General features: G+C 41.9%; 1 protein-coding gene across 1 annotated transcript; it reads right to left on the reverse strand.

Moving 5' to 3' along the window:
* Positions 1 to 20: 20 nt before the first annotated feature.
* LOC117504484 (ankyrin repeat and SOCS box protein 15-like) lies at positions 21 to 18,068 on the reverse strand. The gene is given in 15 exon segments (XM_034163946.1): positions 21 to 1,420; positions 2,355 to 2,508; positions 4,319 to 4,421; positions 4,537 to 4,692; positions 4,785 to 4,929; positions 6,400 to 6,560; positions 6,928 to 7,099; positions 8,567 to 8,705; positions 8,792 to 8,898; positions 10,318 to 10,494; positions 14,084 to 14,146; positions 14,149 to 14,214; positions 14,357 to 14,427; positions 15,123 to 15,127; positions 17,913 to 18,068. Coding segments are annotated over 15 exon segments (1,830 nt in total). The 3' UTR covers positions 21 to 1,265.
* Between the last annotated feature and the right edge of the window lie 5 nt (positions 18,069 to 18,073).

The raw sequence follows: 18,073 nt of genomic DNA on the forward strand, positions 1-18,073 counted from the left end.
TTTGGGAAGCACTGCCCTGAGAGATGGAGCCACAAAAAGACCGTGAGATCAGAGCCGGCGGCCTGACAAGGCGGCAGTCTGTCAACACAGCCTGAGTGGCATTGTTCATAGCCAGGAAAAGACCAGCTGACCGTGAGGGACAAAACAAGAACACTACGCAGATATTATATATCCTCGTGAGGGACAAAACAAGAACACTACGCAGATATTATATATCCTCACCAAGTTCTCAGATTGTGATGCTTCCAACAAATGTGTGTCAGACTGAAATATGGAACATGTGGCTGGGTCTGGATGATCAAAACATGTGACAGAGATACACAGAGACCCTTTGAAAGTCAACAAAGGTCACAACTGGTGATTACATAATACATAAAAACTACACTCTCAGTTGAAGGAATAATTGTCCAAAATAGTATATTGACATATTTTCACTGTTGTGTTGGAAGATTTGCTCAACATACATGCTATTCTTTAGTTTAGAAACAGAAATCAAAGGTGCATTTACCCCATAGAATGTAGCTAGCTAGGAGTTCAAGTTAAAAAAAAAAGGCATGTAATGTGACACACTCATTTAACCGCTAATTTGTGAAGCTGTCTTTTTGAATAACGTATTACGGTTCCCGTTTAATCCCGAATAGCAAAATGGTGCACGTTTTGAAGCACCATAGTCACTTCTTCTCTACATATATATAATAGTTATGGCCGCCAAAACCTAATTCTCAACATCTTTGATAGCATGCAGTAATTTCTGGGTATTCGTAGTCTTAACAGCTTCAATCACGTCTGAACTTCTTTAAACACGGTATTCAAGTGACTACAGATTGAAACTTGATTGGTTTGATTGTGCTCCACTGAGCTAAAAATCTGAAGCCAAAACAGTTTTTGTTGTGTTTTTGTTTAGTTTTGTTTCTTCATGTCCAAAAATATTTAATTACGGCTCTATATATGGTACTTCTACAAAGAATTGCATGTAATAAAAGTTAGCAGTTAGTGGTTGTGTTTAGCTTTTAGCATTTTATCAGTTTAGCATTGTCATGATTAACTTTTCACTTAGCACGTTAGCAAGCTAACTGTATTATTAGCTGTGTCATTGCAACCACAATAGCAAGATGGTGCACATGCTAAACAAACCAAATGAAATACACAAATTCATATTAGAAATTCTCGCGATTATATAGTCACAGACATCATATGAAACTGTGCAAAAATACAACGGAACTTTCAGAGAAACTATACAAAGACTGTCGTGTTTGTTTTTTCAATCAGAGGCACGGGTCATACTCGGCGTAGGTCATATAGCTCTTCAGTCGCGGAGGAAAGGGGGCAGCAGCCATGGCTTTGGGGTCATTTAGCGTCCTGAGTTTCATGTGACCTCTGATTACCAAACGGCACAAGTGCTGCAAAGACCGCGGTTTACCTGGAAAGACAAAAACAGACATTTATTTTGTATTAAAACTCAGTGGCTAAGCCCGAATTTACATTTTGATCCCTAAAAAACCCTCACTGATGAATTCTTAGATTAGAATTTTATTAATCTCTTGAGAAGACTCCCTCCTGGAAAATGAGGTTCCAACAACATTGTATAGCAGCGCACAGGGTAAGAAGCACACAGAGTATAAAAAGTGAAAGTAACAACAGTTTTCAAATATAAATATAAATACAAATACACAAATATAAATACCAGGGATACTGATCAATATGCTAATATTTGTGGAAGAACAGCTAGGACGGAGACTTATTTTTCTCTTCTGTTGATTATAAAATGATTATATACACTCACCAGCTACTTTATTAGGTACACCTGTTCAATTGCTTAACACAAATAGCTAATCAGCCAATCACATAGCAGCAATTCAATGCATTTAGGCATCTAGATGTGGTGAAGACGGCTTGCTGAAGTTCAAACTGAGCATCAAAATGGGGAAGAAAGGTGATTTAAGTGACATTGAATGTGGTATGGTTATTGGTGCCAGACAGACTGGTCTGAGTATTTCAGAAAGTGCTGATTTACTGGGATTTCCACACACAACCATCTCTAGGGTTTACAGAGAATGGTCTGAAAAAGGAGAAGATATCTGGTGAGCAGCAGTGGTGTGGACAAAAATGACTTGTTGATATCAGAGGTCAGAAGAGGAGGGGCAGAGTCGTTGAATAGACGACTGCATGACAATATGGAGCAACATCTCTGAGTAATGTTTCCAATACCTTAAGGCCTTAATTAAGGCAGTTCTGAAGGTAAAAGGGGGTCCAACCCAGTACTAGGAATGTGTACCTAATAAAGTAGCTGGTGAGTGAACATACATTTAAACCAAACAACTACTGTGCACACAGTAATTCTTTTGTCGTTTTACCCAGTATGTCACAAATTTCATCCCACTCTGGCCTCGTCTGCAGGATGCGTTTGAGATGTGAACAGATGCTAACGTGACCCACGTAGTCTAGGAACATCATCACTAGGCCGCCCACCAGGTGTGCGAGCCACGACACCGACACAAACTCACAGAACTGAAAGAGATTCAACAGGAGAAAAGAAAAATAGATCTATAGATTTTCCAATTTCATACAGCTATGGTAGCCAGCATAAAATCTTCTGTGGACTGAGTGGACCCCAAGCTGGGCGATTATTGAATACATGATTTATTACGTTTTTTAAAATGTTCTACAGTTATACTTCTACACTGCCTTCTTTGAGTCCATCATCTCCTCCTCCATCACCATCTGGTACACTGCTGCCATGGGTAAGGACAAGAGCAGACTACAACATATCATCCACGCAGTGGAGAAGGTGACTGACTGCAGCCTGCCATCCCTACAGGACCTGTACTCCTCCAGGGCCCTGAGGCGAGCAAGGAAGACAGTGGCCGATCCCTCTCAACCAGGACACAAACCTTTTGTTGCCACCCCTCTGGCAGACTGTTTTTGTGTCCATCAGGACACAAAAACAGCTTAATTCTGTCTGCTATAGTAATGCCAGAGACCCCCATTTACCCTGCCCCCCCACACCCATAAAGTACAGACTGATCATGCCTGGACTGAAAGGTACTGTACATCTGCATGCCTGCACAGCCCCATTCCACTATATTTATTTGACAGTAAATATAATTTTGCCCATTTGTCTATTTGACTCGTTACTTCTTACAAAGTATTTTCCCTTTTCTTTTTATTGTTGTATATGTACCTATTCCTTCTTACATAAGTATTTTATTTTCCCCCTTTTACTTTATTGTTGTTTATGCACCAGTGACACCAGATCAAATTCCTTGTATGTGAGAATTTACTTGGCAATAAATTCGATTCTGATTCTGATGTTAAATGTGCTGTTCTCCATTGTTAATAGCAGCAGCTGTCCTCTATAGAGGTGGGCGGATCGATCCTAATATCGATAATATCGATACTAACGCTGGTATTGATACTGAATGATCCTCGTGTAAAACGATCGATACTCAAGCTTTTTTTCTCTCCCGCACACGCTGACTACTGCGCACACAGATTGATCAAAGTCTACTCTCTGTCTGTATTGTGGTTTGTCAGCTCTACCTCAGGAGATTTTGTTTTAAGTTGTGTTGAGTGATATTTTTTTAAACAAAAATGTTGATTGTGATAATAAAGTATTTTGTTGTCACGTACAATGTTTGGCGAACTTTTATCCTAGGTCTTTTGGATCCTTTGGATCTACGAAGCTTAAATATGAAATCGGTATCGGTGTCAATATTGCTGATACTGGGCCTGTATTTACTTGGTATTGGATCAATACCAAAATTCCCGGTATCGCCCACCTCTACTCCTCTATAATTTAGTTTTTATTCTCACTCTACCCCACAGATATAACATTTGTCCACTCTAGTTACCCATCTCTGCTCAAAAATACATTTTTGTCCACCAGATCTGGGTCATTGTCTGGATCGTTATCTGGGCATTAAATGCATAATATACACAATGAAAGTGAATAGAAAACAACTTTTAAATGAAATCACTCGTGGAAAAATATGAAACCTCACTTTGTTGTTGAACTGCTTCACCTCAGGGAGCTTTGGTGGCCACCATGCATTGCGTTTCCTGACAGGTTGTCGCTAATCAATTAAACATGATACATCCAACCCCTTTTGTACCCAGTGTCAACTTTGCACCAGTATTTCCTGTCACACAGTTTTGTCTGTATATCTAAAAACTCAAATGCTTCCAGCAAAATTTAAGTCTAGAAGCAGCCGGGAGAAGCTCATTTCCATTTAAAGCAACATACACACAATAGGTTGTATTAGATACCAGATTTTAGTTTTTCAGTGATGTAACCAAACCCAAAAGTACTGGTTCTTACAGAAATGACTTTAGATTGTGTGTCAGTTTGGTAGGCTTGATCATGGCGCTCACTCCAAGTGTTGTCCACTTCCCTGTTGTTACCATGACAACAGTGGAAACATCTACAAAGACAATAATGCAGATGTTAAATGCACAACATGCCAGAGTTCTTTTTTAACGTCTTCTGGAGAATTTGAATGCCTTTTTCCTACGTTATTTATAAAATATAATTTGTACTTATCGGCTTGATATCCATTGTTAAGCAGCAATCGCAGCATGGCATGGTCTCTCAGGCAATACTGCAAGGCCGTAGGGAAGATGGTATCACTGATCACTCTGAAGTAACAATTAACCTCGGCGCCGTAGGACAGCAGCAGACGCACCAGTTCATAACTGGACACATAACCAAGCCACAGGGCGAAAGGTCATTGCCGCGTCCATATCACATAGTGCAACTACACATCATTCCACTCCCACATACGAACCTCTCAGCTCGTATGGCCACCAGAATGCACCTTAGTGGGTCCAGGTCAGTATTTGCTCCAGCTGCCAGCAGCATCTCAGCACAGATTACATCATCATTTGTAACAGTGAAGTACAGTGGCGTTTTCCTCAAGTCCCCGTAGTTCTCTGGAACAAAGTCGTAGCAGAGTTGTCAAAAGCCATAATCATGAACATGGATAGTCAGGATGCTAGTCATTAAATGAGAGTATGAAACACAAAATAGAAGAATCTTAAACCTACTTATACACACAGGAATTTCCATGAAGTATGATGTTTTGCAGATGACATTATGATCTATCGTGAGTGCAGGGAGCAGGCTGAGGTGAGCCTGGAAAGGTGAAGGTACACACTGGAGAGAAGGGGAATGAAAGCAAGCATAAGATGGAAGTGAATGGCATGGTTTGGGGATGTGCAGAGGAGGAGTGCAGGATATATAAGGAGAAGGATGCTAAGGATTGAGCCACCAAGGAAAGGGGAAGAAGGAGACTAAAGAGAAGGTTTTTGTATGTGATGAGAGAGGATATGCAAATGGTTGGTGTGACAGAAGAAGATGCATATGACTGGGTGATAAAGAGATGGATGATCTGCTGTGGTAAATCTGAACGGAAGCAGCCAGAAGAAGAAGATGATGATATAAGGAAGAGCAAAATGATATTGAAATTACACAGGAAAACGTTTGTCACCTTTATTTCGTCCTTTATTTGGGCTAACTGGAAAAAAAAATCTAAAACTTGTGAAGTGACAATTCTAGTAACCAAAGACATGAAGATGGTAAGGGTTCCGACAAGCTGACATCTGACTTCAATAACCTTGACTTAATAGGTCAGTTCTGGAATCCACTTAAGTGTGTGCCACATTGGGTTGAGAATCAAATTCCTTGACTTTTTACTAAAATGCATTCTTTAAGGGCAATTTTGGAGTCAACCTACATTGGTATACCAACTTTGGAAGAAATCAGCACAAGTACCTGGAAAAGCAGACATGACATTTTGCCCCAATGTTTAAGCATTGGCAAATTTGACCTTGCTGGGCAATTTCAGAGCCCACTTCCATATGTGTGCCTTATGTGTTGGAAATCAGAATGAAAAAACAAATTTTTTACCTATTGATCCCAATGAACTTAACTCCACTTGTTGACCTTTGATACATTTGGTCTTGCTTGGGCAATTCCAGAGCCCATTTATATATGTGTGCCAAATTTGGTGGACATTGGAGCTGACGTTTGCCAACCCAAACCCTTGAAGGGCAATTCTGGGGTTAGCTCATCCACATGTAAAATTTGAGGTGTTTCAGGCATCTGGTAAGGATGCCCCCTGGGCACCTCCCTAGGGAGGTGTTCCACGTGTGCCCATCTGGGAGGGGCCCCCGGGGAAGACCCAGGACTAGGTGGAGAGATTATATCTCCACACTGGCCTGGGAACATGTCAGTGTGGCCTGTAAAAGGGAAGTCTGGGGTTCCCCTAGTGGAGCTGTTTCCTTCGCAAGCCGATCCCGGATAAGCGGTTGAAGATGAGTGATGTAAAGCTTATTAGAAATTGACTAAAGCCCCTGGGAGGTGTAGGGAACAAACAGACAAACTCTAGCATGATATGCTACCAGAGATGTGCATTTCCAGCAGGGCATTGACGTTGAAATCCTTCTGGATAAGCAACTCCAGACACTCGGCCTGGCCCCCGTCAGCGGCTGAATGGACAGGACTCTGGCCGGACAGACGGATGGCTTTCTTTGTAGTCAGGGGGATGAGAGTCCTCAGGACACTGTTCAGAGGAAGAGAGCGAGAATGAGAGACAAACAGGATCTGAGGGACAGCAGCAGCAGTGAAAAACAAAATCTGGACGGAGAAAACAGGATTTGAAATAATTGTGGGTTGAGCCACACAGTGTCGTTCAGTGGTGGGACTGACAGCGACGGACAGAGAGGTCTTTGTGAAAATCCCTGCAGTGAAGGTGGAGAGAGACTTGTTTGTGTCTTGTTAAATGTGACCAAATGGCAGGCAATTTGTGTCAGAGCGATTTCTTTTCTGGGATGTGACTTTGGATATTCTTAGATGTGCTTAACATGACTACATTCCCATATTTCGGTGAGATCGCGAAGCTCAGCTCAGCTCAGCTCAGCTCAGCTCACAGCAAGTGTCCCTCATAAGCAGCTCTGTGGATGGGCAGCTGGCAGGCGTAGCTGGCTACATTTGGGTTGGCTCCATGCTCCAGGAGCAAATTGACACAGTCCAGGTTTCCAGATCCAGTAGCATCATACAGCACTGTGTCTCCATTGTTGGCCTGGGCATTCACGTCACCACCTAGTGGAGAACATAAGAAACATAAAATAGGGTCTGATAAGTCCAACCATCTGGTCATCAATTCAGCAATCAATTTTTCCTGCTTATTCTGTTTAAAGTAGAGTACGTCGATAAGTGGAATAAAGAGGTGGGTTACCAATATGTGGACCTGAGTTTGGTTCCTCTCTGTGTCTTTGGAGAAGACGCTACATCTGTATTAACTCAGTCCACTCAGCTGTAAATGAGCACAAGCCTTGGGTGGGGAAGTGATCTGTGTTGGACTGGCATCCCATTCAAGGAGAGTCATAGACTGTCTGCTTTCCATTATGGAATATGGACGTAGGAACCAGTTCCAGTGGTCCTCGTGGCCTATGTAGGGCTTACTTCTTCTATTCGATTGTGTAAAATCAGTTTCTGCCTATCCTTTACAGTTAAATATGGTTGAGATTTCATCTTGAAAATCCCAAGTCTCATAGGTTTATCACTTTGAAGGTAGAAATTCTCTTACAATATGCAAAATTTCAGTTCTGAAACTGACATTATACAATTCTGTGACATAGGTCAGAGACGTCCTACTTGCTCTATGTGACAAATCCATACAGTCTGCGTGGAAAGAGACCATTTCAATCACCAACGCCTCTTTCTGATTCCACCCTCGGAAAAAAGGATGTTGATACGAGCATGTTGTCAGCGTTAATGAGACGGCGACCCAGCTGTTGATTTTTTTCATCTAGACATTGAGCACTTATTGGTCAAGGACCCTCCACCGTCTATATGACCTACTTGTTGGGCAAGCACGGACATGTTGAAGGAGAAAATTATTTTAGTGATGGGAAAAGCAAGACCTCAACTACTGTACAACCATTTCCAGAACAAACAGAAAAACACCCCCATATACAAAAGAAGAGGGGTGTGGCCAGCAGCAGCTTCTTTCCATTTTAAGCAACAGGTACAAAAGCAGGGCACTTTGAAACGTTTAAGTTATTTATTTATTTTTGGGAGCATGATTTCAGTATCTATGGGATATTTGTAGCTGTACATACCTTCCTATCTATCACTGAGATATGCTGTGATTGATATAAGCTTGCTAAAACAGGTGTACAATACAACTGTTTCGAAGATCGTGAGTTGGGCTTGGAACCTATCCCAGGCTACATCCTCTACAGTCCCCTAGTGTTTAACAAAGGTACTACACACAGAAAGCCTTTCCCTCTTCAGGTCAATTTTTAGAGTAAACAATCTCAATGTCCTGCTACCCAAAGGTGACCTAGAAATACCCGTTGAGAACTGGTGAGCGCCCACCTTAGGTTTGAACCCAGAACTTGGAGGAAAAATAAAAATCCATGGAAGGTGTTAATTTTGGCATCGGAAGCAATTTGGAGTTGAAGAACACAAAAACACAACAGTAGCCATAGATCAAGTACTGACACTTGAGCTAATAACCAATAATTGGCCTTTGAAACACAATTATACAAAAGTCAAGTGTACCATGTTGTATCAGAATAGCCAAAGCTTTAGCATTGCTGTGTTCGGCTGCGATCCCCAGAGGTGTCACCCCGTGGCCGTCTCGAACATTGACGCTGGCTCCATGTCGAAGCAAGAACCTCAGAATGGTTGGACACCCCACCTGGTGTTAGGTATCAGAAGGAAGGAGTAATCAGAATAGGGCATAGAAGGACCAAAAGAAGACACTTGGAAGACTACACTGTTCACCTTTGCAGCTTCATGGGTGACGGTCCAGTTTTGGAGACACACCTGTTGCACAAAGGCCCCTCCCATAATGAGAGACTGAACCATGTCATAGGAGCGCTGCCTCACTGCTAAAAATGTAGAAAAACACAGAATATTGTAGCACATCATGACAGGTGAAGAGTTTATAACTTATAAATTAACAATGCCAAGGACGTGTTTTCACCTATGTCTCTTGATTTGTTCGTTTTGTGCTTAATTGTCACCAGATTTATTTAAAAAGATAGGACTATATTTTCATGAACCATAACAGTGAAATTTTGGTCTAGCGCCAGATCCTGAAAACCATATTGTCTATGCTTCTATCTGTCTTCAGCTAGTAGATGACTAATCTTGACTATAAATGACTAAAGTTGAATCTAAGCAGTGAACACTCCAAATTAAATTGAATTTGTTTTTAGTCTGTCATTGATAGCTGTGTAGAAAAAAAAAACGTGAAGTATCTGTGTAGTGGACTAGAAGAAAATTAGTTGACTCATTGAGTACTAGCAAGTCATAGTCAACTATTATAACTCGTACTCCGTTTGTCTTCTTAGCCATAGTCGTGGTTCACATTACAGGGGGTTGGGATAAATCTGACTAGCTAGATAAGACTTGGTCCCCCCACTGAAAACTGGGAAAAACAACAGTTTGTGGGTTCAAACACTGATACAAGTTGGCTTGTGGTTTCTCAGAAGACAAAAGACGTAGAACCACGCCCTACTTTTCTGGGCCAGGCTCAAAACTTCTCAATCACCCTTATATATCCTCTTACTTGTAATTGTAAATATAATTCCCATTTTCATGCCTGTAAGAATCTTGTAATATGATTTCAGACACCCCTAAAGTGGACCATACTATTTCCAAGCCTTAGTTGAACATGTGGTTAGTTGCCTGCATCATTTCTGTCCTTGCAATGCTCAAGTCTATATGGTCCATTTTGTGGTGCAAGCCAAAAGATACCATACTAAGCTAATGTAATTAGCTAACTTGTATAATTCACTTTACTTTCTTACCTTTGGAGGTTCTGAATTAGACTGTGTTAAATATCTACAGATCATTGCTAACATTAGCTAGTTTAGCTTTTGCCTTAAGCTGTAGTTTAACTAACTTTAGCTACCTACAGTTAACACTTGCCTCACTTAGCTAATATTAGCTAACTATTATTCGGTAAGGATGCGCTGATCAAGACCCTCATCGCTGATTGTCATAGTAACTGTTAAACTTTATTTAACCAGTACCCACGGGATTTTTGGCATGGGGGATGTTAGCTGTGTGCTGCTTTCTACGTTGAACTGTCATGAATTGGGGTTTGAGTTCTTCTGCTCTAGAAAGAACATTTTACTCCTACACCACTGATCCATAGTTAAGTAATGACTCTCTTGGAATGTTTGGACCGATAATTAACACTGAGTGGATCATGTGCATGTTCGTTAAGGCGTAGAATCTGCGAGCCCCTAGGTTTGCGCTCGGCAAGCATCTGTCTAGCTAATACAGTGTCTGTGTGATACCTAGCAATAGGGGAGACTCGTTCCTGCTGTTGGTGTTGTGCGGCGAAGCCCCGTACTGTAACAGTAGCTTGACATTTTGCACCAAGCCAGCCCCCGCCAGAGTCAGAGCGGTGTCCCCGTCCTCCGTCGGCTGCTCCAGGGTCACATCTGTGGGTGTTAGTACTGCCAGACATTTGTCTTATAAATGTATCATCAGGGAACAAAATCTTATTTATAACAGGTAGTTATCACTTTTTGTACATACCGTTCCACTTTTTCAAGAATTAAACAACTTTATTTTGTAATATTATATAATCACTTTCACAATTCCATACCCACCTATCACCCTAGTCTCATCAGAGCCACTATGAAGCATAAACTACCAGATCCTTGATTTCTAAGTACTAATTTTTGCAAATTTTTATGATTACACAACCACATATTAAACTATCAGGTAGAGACACTCAAGTTCACTAACAATAAAATAACTGAAAAAATTTATATATATATATTATAATATATAATATATATATATATATATATATATTATATATATTCACACACACACACACACACACACACACACAGTGGGTAAAATAAGTATTGAACACGTCATCTTTTTTCCAAAAATATATTTCTAAAGGTGCTATTGATATGAAAGTTTCACCAGATGTCAGTAACACCCAAGTAATTCAATTTCAATTTATTTTTCAATTTATTTTCATTTATATAGCGCCAAATCACAACAGAGTTGCCTCAAAGTGCTTCACACAGGTAAGGTCTAACCAACCCCCAAAGCAACAGTGGTAAGGAAAAACTACCTCTGAGGAAGAAACCCCAAGCAGACCAGACCCAAAGGGGCGACCCTTTGCCCGGGCCATGCTACAACCATAAATTACAGAACAATTCACAGAACAATTCACGGACGAATATACAAGAAATGCTATTGGGGCACAGGACAGAAGGGTCGCCAACATGAATACAACTCCCATCTCTGGATGGAGCTGCACCTTAAACAGAGAGAAAAAACAGAATCAGGCATCAGAAAGACAAAAAATACTGTATAATTTGTCAGCATTAAACAACAAGAAAAACAGAGAAATACTAAGGTGATCGCCGGCCACTAGCCCTAAACTTCACTAAAAGACCCAGAATTTAGGTAAGTTGAGGCCGCAGCCCGCTTCATTACTAATATGAATGAATTAAAAGAGTAAAAAGCATAAAACAAAATTGTACCAGTATGCTAGCCATATGAAAGGGAAAATAAGTGCGTCTTAAGTCTGCACTTGAAAATCTCCACAGAATCTGACTGTTTTATTGACGCAGGGAGATCATTCCACAGAACAGGGCACGATAAGAAAGCTCTGTGACCCGCAGACGTCTTATTCACCCTAGGGACAGAAAGTAGTCTTGCACCCTGAGAACGGAAAGCCCGGTCGGTACGTAAGGTTTAATTAGGTCAGCTAGGTTTGAACCACGACTATGGCTAAGAAGACAAACGGATTACGAGTTATAATAGTTGACTATGACTTGCTAGTACTCAATGAGTCAACTAATTTTCTTCTAGTCTACTAACAGATACTTCAGGGTTTTTTTTTTCTACACAGCTATCAAAAATTCTGTGTAACACACACTAACACACCAACTTCAGCGCTGTTAATCTGTATTAGCTCCTAAGTGTTTGACTTAAATACACATGTTAAAGCAACCAAAACAAATAAGTACAGAAATTATGTTATGTGCAATTAATGGGAATGACACAGGGGAAAGAATATTGAACACGCTACTGAAATTATTTATATACTTTGTACTGAACTTGATGAAGACCCTCTGTATGGAGATAATGTTGCAAGATATTGGAGAGCTTTACTTTGACCCATCATGAGATGTTTCTGTGTGAGACTTGGTAACGAGAGAACTTTTTATAGGCCATCAGTTGTGACTGAACTAGCTGATATAATTTGCACTGACAAGGGGCAGGACTGCTTTGTAAGTATGATATCAGCTAGTATCTTGGCTTCCATGTCTTTTTTTTGCACTTCCCTTTCTTCTTACTTTCTTCATACTTTCTTAATACTTTTTCACTCTGTCATTTAACATTATTGTACTTATTTCTTTTGGGATTTTTCTATGTGTGTATTAGTGGGTTGGTACTGACATCTGAGCACAATTTCATGTCAGCAGCACCTTTAGAAATACAGAAAAATGGTGGCATGTAAATACTTATTTTACCTGAGATATATATATATATACAACCCTGGCAAAAATTATGGAATCACCGGCCTCGGAGGATGTTCATCAATTGTTTAATTTTGTAGAAAAAAAGCAGATCACAGACATGACACAAAACTAAAGTCATTTCAAATGGCAACTTTCTGGCTTAAGAAACCTATAAGAAATCAAGAAAAAAAGATTGTGGCAGTCAGTACGGTTACTTTTTTAGACCAAGCAGAGGAAAACAAATATGGAATACTCAATTCTGAGGAAAAAATTATGGAATCACCCTGTACAATTTTCATCCCCAAAAATAACACCTGCATCATATCAGATCTGCTCGTTAGTCTGCATCTAAAAAGGAGTGATCACACCTTGGAGAGCTGTTGCACTAAGTGGACTGACATGAATCATGGCTCCAACACGAGAGATGTCAATTGAAACAAAGGAGAGGATTATCAAACTCTTAAAAGAGAGTAAATCATCATGCAATGTTGCAAAAGATGTTGGTTGTTCACAGTCAGTTGTGTCTAAACTCTGGACCAAATACAAACACATGAGAAGGTTGTTAAAGGCAAACATACTGGTAGACCAAGGAAGACATCAAAGCGTCAAGACAGAAAACTTAAAGCAATATGTCTCAAAAATCGAAAATGCACAACAAAACAAATGAGGAACGAATGGGAGGAAACTGGAGTCAACGTCTGTGACTGAACTGTACGAAACCGCCTAAAGGAAATGGGATTTACATACAGAAAAGCTAAACAAAAGCCATCATTAACACCTAAACAGAAAAAAAAACAAGGTTACAATGGGCTAAGGAAAAGCAATTGTGGACTGTGGATGACTGGATGAAAGTCATATTCAGTGATGAATCTCGAATCTGCATTGGGCAAGGTGATGATGCTGGAACTTTTGTTTGGTGCCGTTCCAATGAGATTTATAAAGATGACTGCCTGAAGAGAACATGTAAATTTCCACAGTCATTGATGATATGGGGCTGCATGTCAGGTAAAGGCACTGGGGAGATGGCTGTCATTACATCATCAATAAATGCACAAGTTTATGTTGATATTTTGGACAATTGAAAGGATGTTTGGGGATGATGAAATCATTTTTCAAGATGATAATGCATCTTGCCATAGAGCAAAAACTGTGAAAACATTCCTTGCAAAAAGACACATAGGGTCAATGTCAATGAGCAGATCTGATTTGATGCAGGTGTTAGTTTGGGGGATGAAAATTTACAGGGTGATTCCATATTTTTTTCCTCTGCTTGGTCTAAAAAAGTAACCGTTACTGACTGTCACAATCTTTTTTTCTTGATTTCTTATAGTGTTTCTTAAAGCCAGAAAGTTGCCATTTGAAATGACTTTAGTTTTGTGTCATGTCTGTGATCTGTTTTTCTACAAAATTAAACAACTGAATGAACATCATCCGAGGCCAGTGATTCCATATATATATATATATATATAATATATATATATATATATTATATATATATATATATATATATGCTTTGGGGGCCTGTGTTTCATTTTGCTCGTGCACGCAGATCGTGCTGATGTCTCACCTTGCAGAACCACATGCAGGAGCTCTGTGTGCAGTTTTACAGCCGCGGCGTGCAGAGGCAGGCGGCCCTGGAGTCTGTCTCTCTGAAGGCAGAAGCACAAGCTGACAGCTCCTGAAGCACGGACGCATCATCTGAGGAGATGCAACCGAGACGTGTGCATCACACAAAGAAAGAACACACACGTATAGCAAAATATGGACAATATCACACAAAATCCTATATGGTTCCACCATACGTATCTCAAAAAAATGCACGTGTTCTTAGTGCACATACCTTTCTGAATGGCTGCCATTATCTCCATGAACTCTGCACTGTTTGATTCCTTCCTAATGAACCAAAGACAACTTGGACATCAGAGATAAATATTCAAGACTTTGTATCATTTGTGTGATCTGCAAACAAAGTTGCAATAAAAAAGCATTTTTCATGTTAGTGTCTATAACACTGATTTAATAAATTAACATTATAGATATTATCAAATTAAATTTGTTTTTAAAACATTTAAAGGATTAGTCCATTTCAATTTTTCACAACTGTAAGTTGCACTTGTCTGGAGAATTTCCGTCCTTCTGGCAAACTTTCGTATCTTAAAACTCAAGAAGCGCAAAACTCTTAAAATCCAAAATTTTATAAACTAACACTGAGGGCTCAAAGCTCTCTGTGCAAAAAAAAAAAAAAAATCATGCATTTCTGACTTTTTATAAAAGCCCTTTTAAACTGAATTTGCAGTTTCAAGTAGGAAATGTACGAGAAGCCCTGAAATGCTCATATCGCCCCCTAGATGGCGACAAAAGCCGCTCCAATGTGCGACAAGGTCTCAACTGTTTGTTCATTTCAGTAGTTAACTTTTGTTGAAAATAATATGAGCTGACAAGCAAAAATCTATTTGCAGTCATGTCCCTTGGCCTTATGGACAACATACTTGTTTACTGCCACTTCAGTCGTAAAATAAATTTTCTTCAGGATCACTATAATTTTGTTTCTTAATATTCAAATAACTGATTCCCATTCTAAAATCACCAATATGGTCAAAATTCACCTTGTCTGGAAACAATTAAAACAGCTTAGTGTCAAGACGCCACGACACACTGAGGAACTCAGTTTCCCAGCATGCTGTTTGAGGATGAAACAGCATTATTACTACGTTCCACATGCTAGTGTTAGCATCATGAAGGTGAAGACGTGGTTGAACATCAGTTGTGACTAAAAATGGCATTTAAATAAAAAGGGACATAGCAACAGAAAGACAACAGTGGACAGAGCTAATAAACATAGGCCATGAGAGATAATTTTGGGAGGAAATATAGCGAAGATTCGCCCCATCCTGTCTATGGTTAATGCTGAGACCCTGATTCATGCATAGTCTGTTATGTGGGCCGCTGAAGAGGAGGTACTGCTGGCCCACCACCACCAGAGGGCGCCCTGCTTGGAGTGCGGGCTCCAAGCACGAGAGGGCGCCGGACCCTGAGGAAGTGACAGCTGTCATTCATCCCCTGCACCAGCTGTCACTCGTTCATCATCATCACCATCTTAAAAGCCGGATCGGGACTCCACCTCCTCGCCGAGAAATCGACTACCGTGAGGTACACTTCTCTGCTGATTAACACGTTGTGTAGGATTCTGAATTTCTGTTGCAGCCGGTATCCTGTGGTGTTCACCCTTATCTGGGAAGTGGCGTGGAGCGTGACGACGACAACCGCGCTACAGATAAGTGGACACACTAGGAGCTGCACGAGTGTGTGATTCGGAGGTGGAGGTTCTCCTCCTACTGTGCACAAACTGTAGACCACTGAGTGTAAGGAGTTACACTCATTCATCTTTTTTCTGCTTTCTGCCAGCAGTACCAGGGTCGACAGCCGAAGACAGAGGTCACCTGGGGATTCGGGACTTGGCGGCTCCGGTGTTCTTCAGACCATTGGTGGTGGAGGCCGTGTGGGACGCGGTCTCTCTCTCGTCGGGGTCTTCTATCTTCGAGCCTGCCCACACGTCACCTGGTGTTCATTGACTTTGCAATTTCTGTACATTTAGTTGTGTTTTGTCACAACAGTAAATTGTTACCTTTTGGCTTACTCATTGTCCGTTCATTTGCGCCCCCTGTTGTGGGTCCGTGCTACGACACCTTCCCAACAGGATTTCTCGGCCAATCGTCATGGATTCCGAGGGCGTCAGCTCGAGCGTGAACGGCCAATGGCAGAGCCAGGAGCGCAGGCATCAGCAAGGCGTGTTGGGTGAGCTGCAGCAGATCTTAACCGCCTTCACGGCTCGGTTGGATTTAGTGACCGAGCAGAATCCTCCTTAATCGGAGAGTGGAGGCTCTCGCCGCCAGGGTGGAAGCGCACGATCAGGCGCTGCTGCAGCTCCTCCTCTGGCTGGTCCTGGGCCTGAATCAGACGTACCACTGGTCGTTCAACAAACCCCCCCACCATCCCCTGAAGCTTACATAAGCCCTCCGGAGCCGTACGGGGCTGTGTCGAGACGTGCGCGGACTTCCTCATCCAGTGTTCGCTCGTCTTTTCACAGCGCCCTGTCATGTACGCCTCAGATGCTAGCCGGGTAGCTTATGTTTCAATCTGCTTCGAGGAGAGGCACGCGCATGGGCTACGGCGCTTTGGGATCAGAATTCACGGCTCCTAACGTCTTATACTGGGTTTGTACGGGAGTTCAAACAAGTGTTTGATCATCCTAACAGAGGCGAGACTGCTTCAAACGTGCTGCTGTCGATAAGACAGGGGCGCCGTAGCGCAGCCGAGTATGCAGTCGACTTCCGCATCGCGGCAGCGAGGTCCGGCTGGAATAACGTTGCGCTCCGCGCCGCCTTCGTAAATGGACTGTCACCGGTCCTCAAGGAGCACCTACTGGCGAAGGAGGAACCGCGGGATTTTGACAGGCTTGTCGATTTGGTTATACGCTTAGACAACCGTTTGACTGAGCATCGTCGGGAGCAGGCCGGGGGGCGTGACCGGGTACGAGCCGTCCCTCCCCCTTCCGGTTCCGATAAGACGTTGTCCCCACGCTTCACTGCCAGAGGGCCCCGTGGGGCTACAGCTCCCCCTGCTGAGGAGGCTATGGACACGAGCAGGGCCAAAGTACAATTGTGACAGACAAAGGAGACTGGCCCGCGGGGAGTGTTTTGTCTGCGGCTCTTGTGAGCATATGCAGAGGGACTGCCCTGAACGGTCAAACTACAACGCCCGTCCTTAGAAACTGGGCTAAAGGTGGGCCATAACACACACGCGGAGAGACCCCAGATCGGCACGAATCCCGTAACAATCCTTTGTGAGGAGTTAACCCTTCACGCCCCAGCATGATAGACACGGGGTCAGAGGGGAATCTGCTGGACAGCAGATGGGCAAGGGAAGTAGGGCTCCCTCTGGTGGCTCTGCCGGCACCATTGCAGGTGCGAGCACTAGATGGCACCCTGCTTCCATTGATCACACATCAGACACAACCAGTGACATTGATTGTGTCTGGGAATCACAGGGAGGAGATAGTGTTCCATGTAACACCATCTACCTCCCGAGTGATTCTGGGCTTTCCTCTGACTCGCCCTTGGTATCGGGGGACGTGGACACTGCTTATTTATCATGTATATCATAAGATATATTGATATTTTGAAATTATGTAATCACTACAATTTTGTACATACTTCTAAAAACTCTAAACTTACTTCTAAAACTTCTAAAAAACATTTTAAAAGATAACTAAAATTATGAGCAATTAACTCATCAAGCAGTTAACATCATCATCAAGAAGTAATTACGATCTATTGTTCTAAATTTTGTTGTTAAAGATTTACAGAAGGAATGTTTTTCAGAAAGTATTTTTGTACCTGTGAGGCATCATCAATGTTGTTGAGATTGACCTCTGTGAGTTCTGGGTCGTTGTTCAGGACTCTTTCAAGAGCGTCATTGACAACCGTGGGGTTGCCGGTTGTGTTGGTGTTTGGCAGAGGAGGGGGCGGAGGAGGAGGAGGAGTCAACCTCATTGGCT

This window comes from Thalassophryne amazonica, chromosome 22 (genome assembly GCF_902500255.1).
Source record: "Thalassophryne amazonica chromosome 22, fThaAma1.1, whole genome shotgun sequence".
Classification (NCBI taxonomy): Eukaryota; Metazoa; Chordata; class Actinopteri; order Batrachoidiformes; family Batrachoididae; genus Thalassophryne; species Thalassophryne amazonica.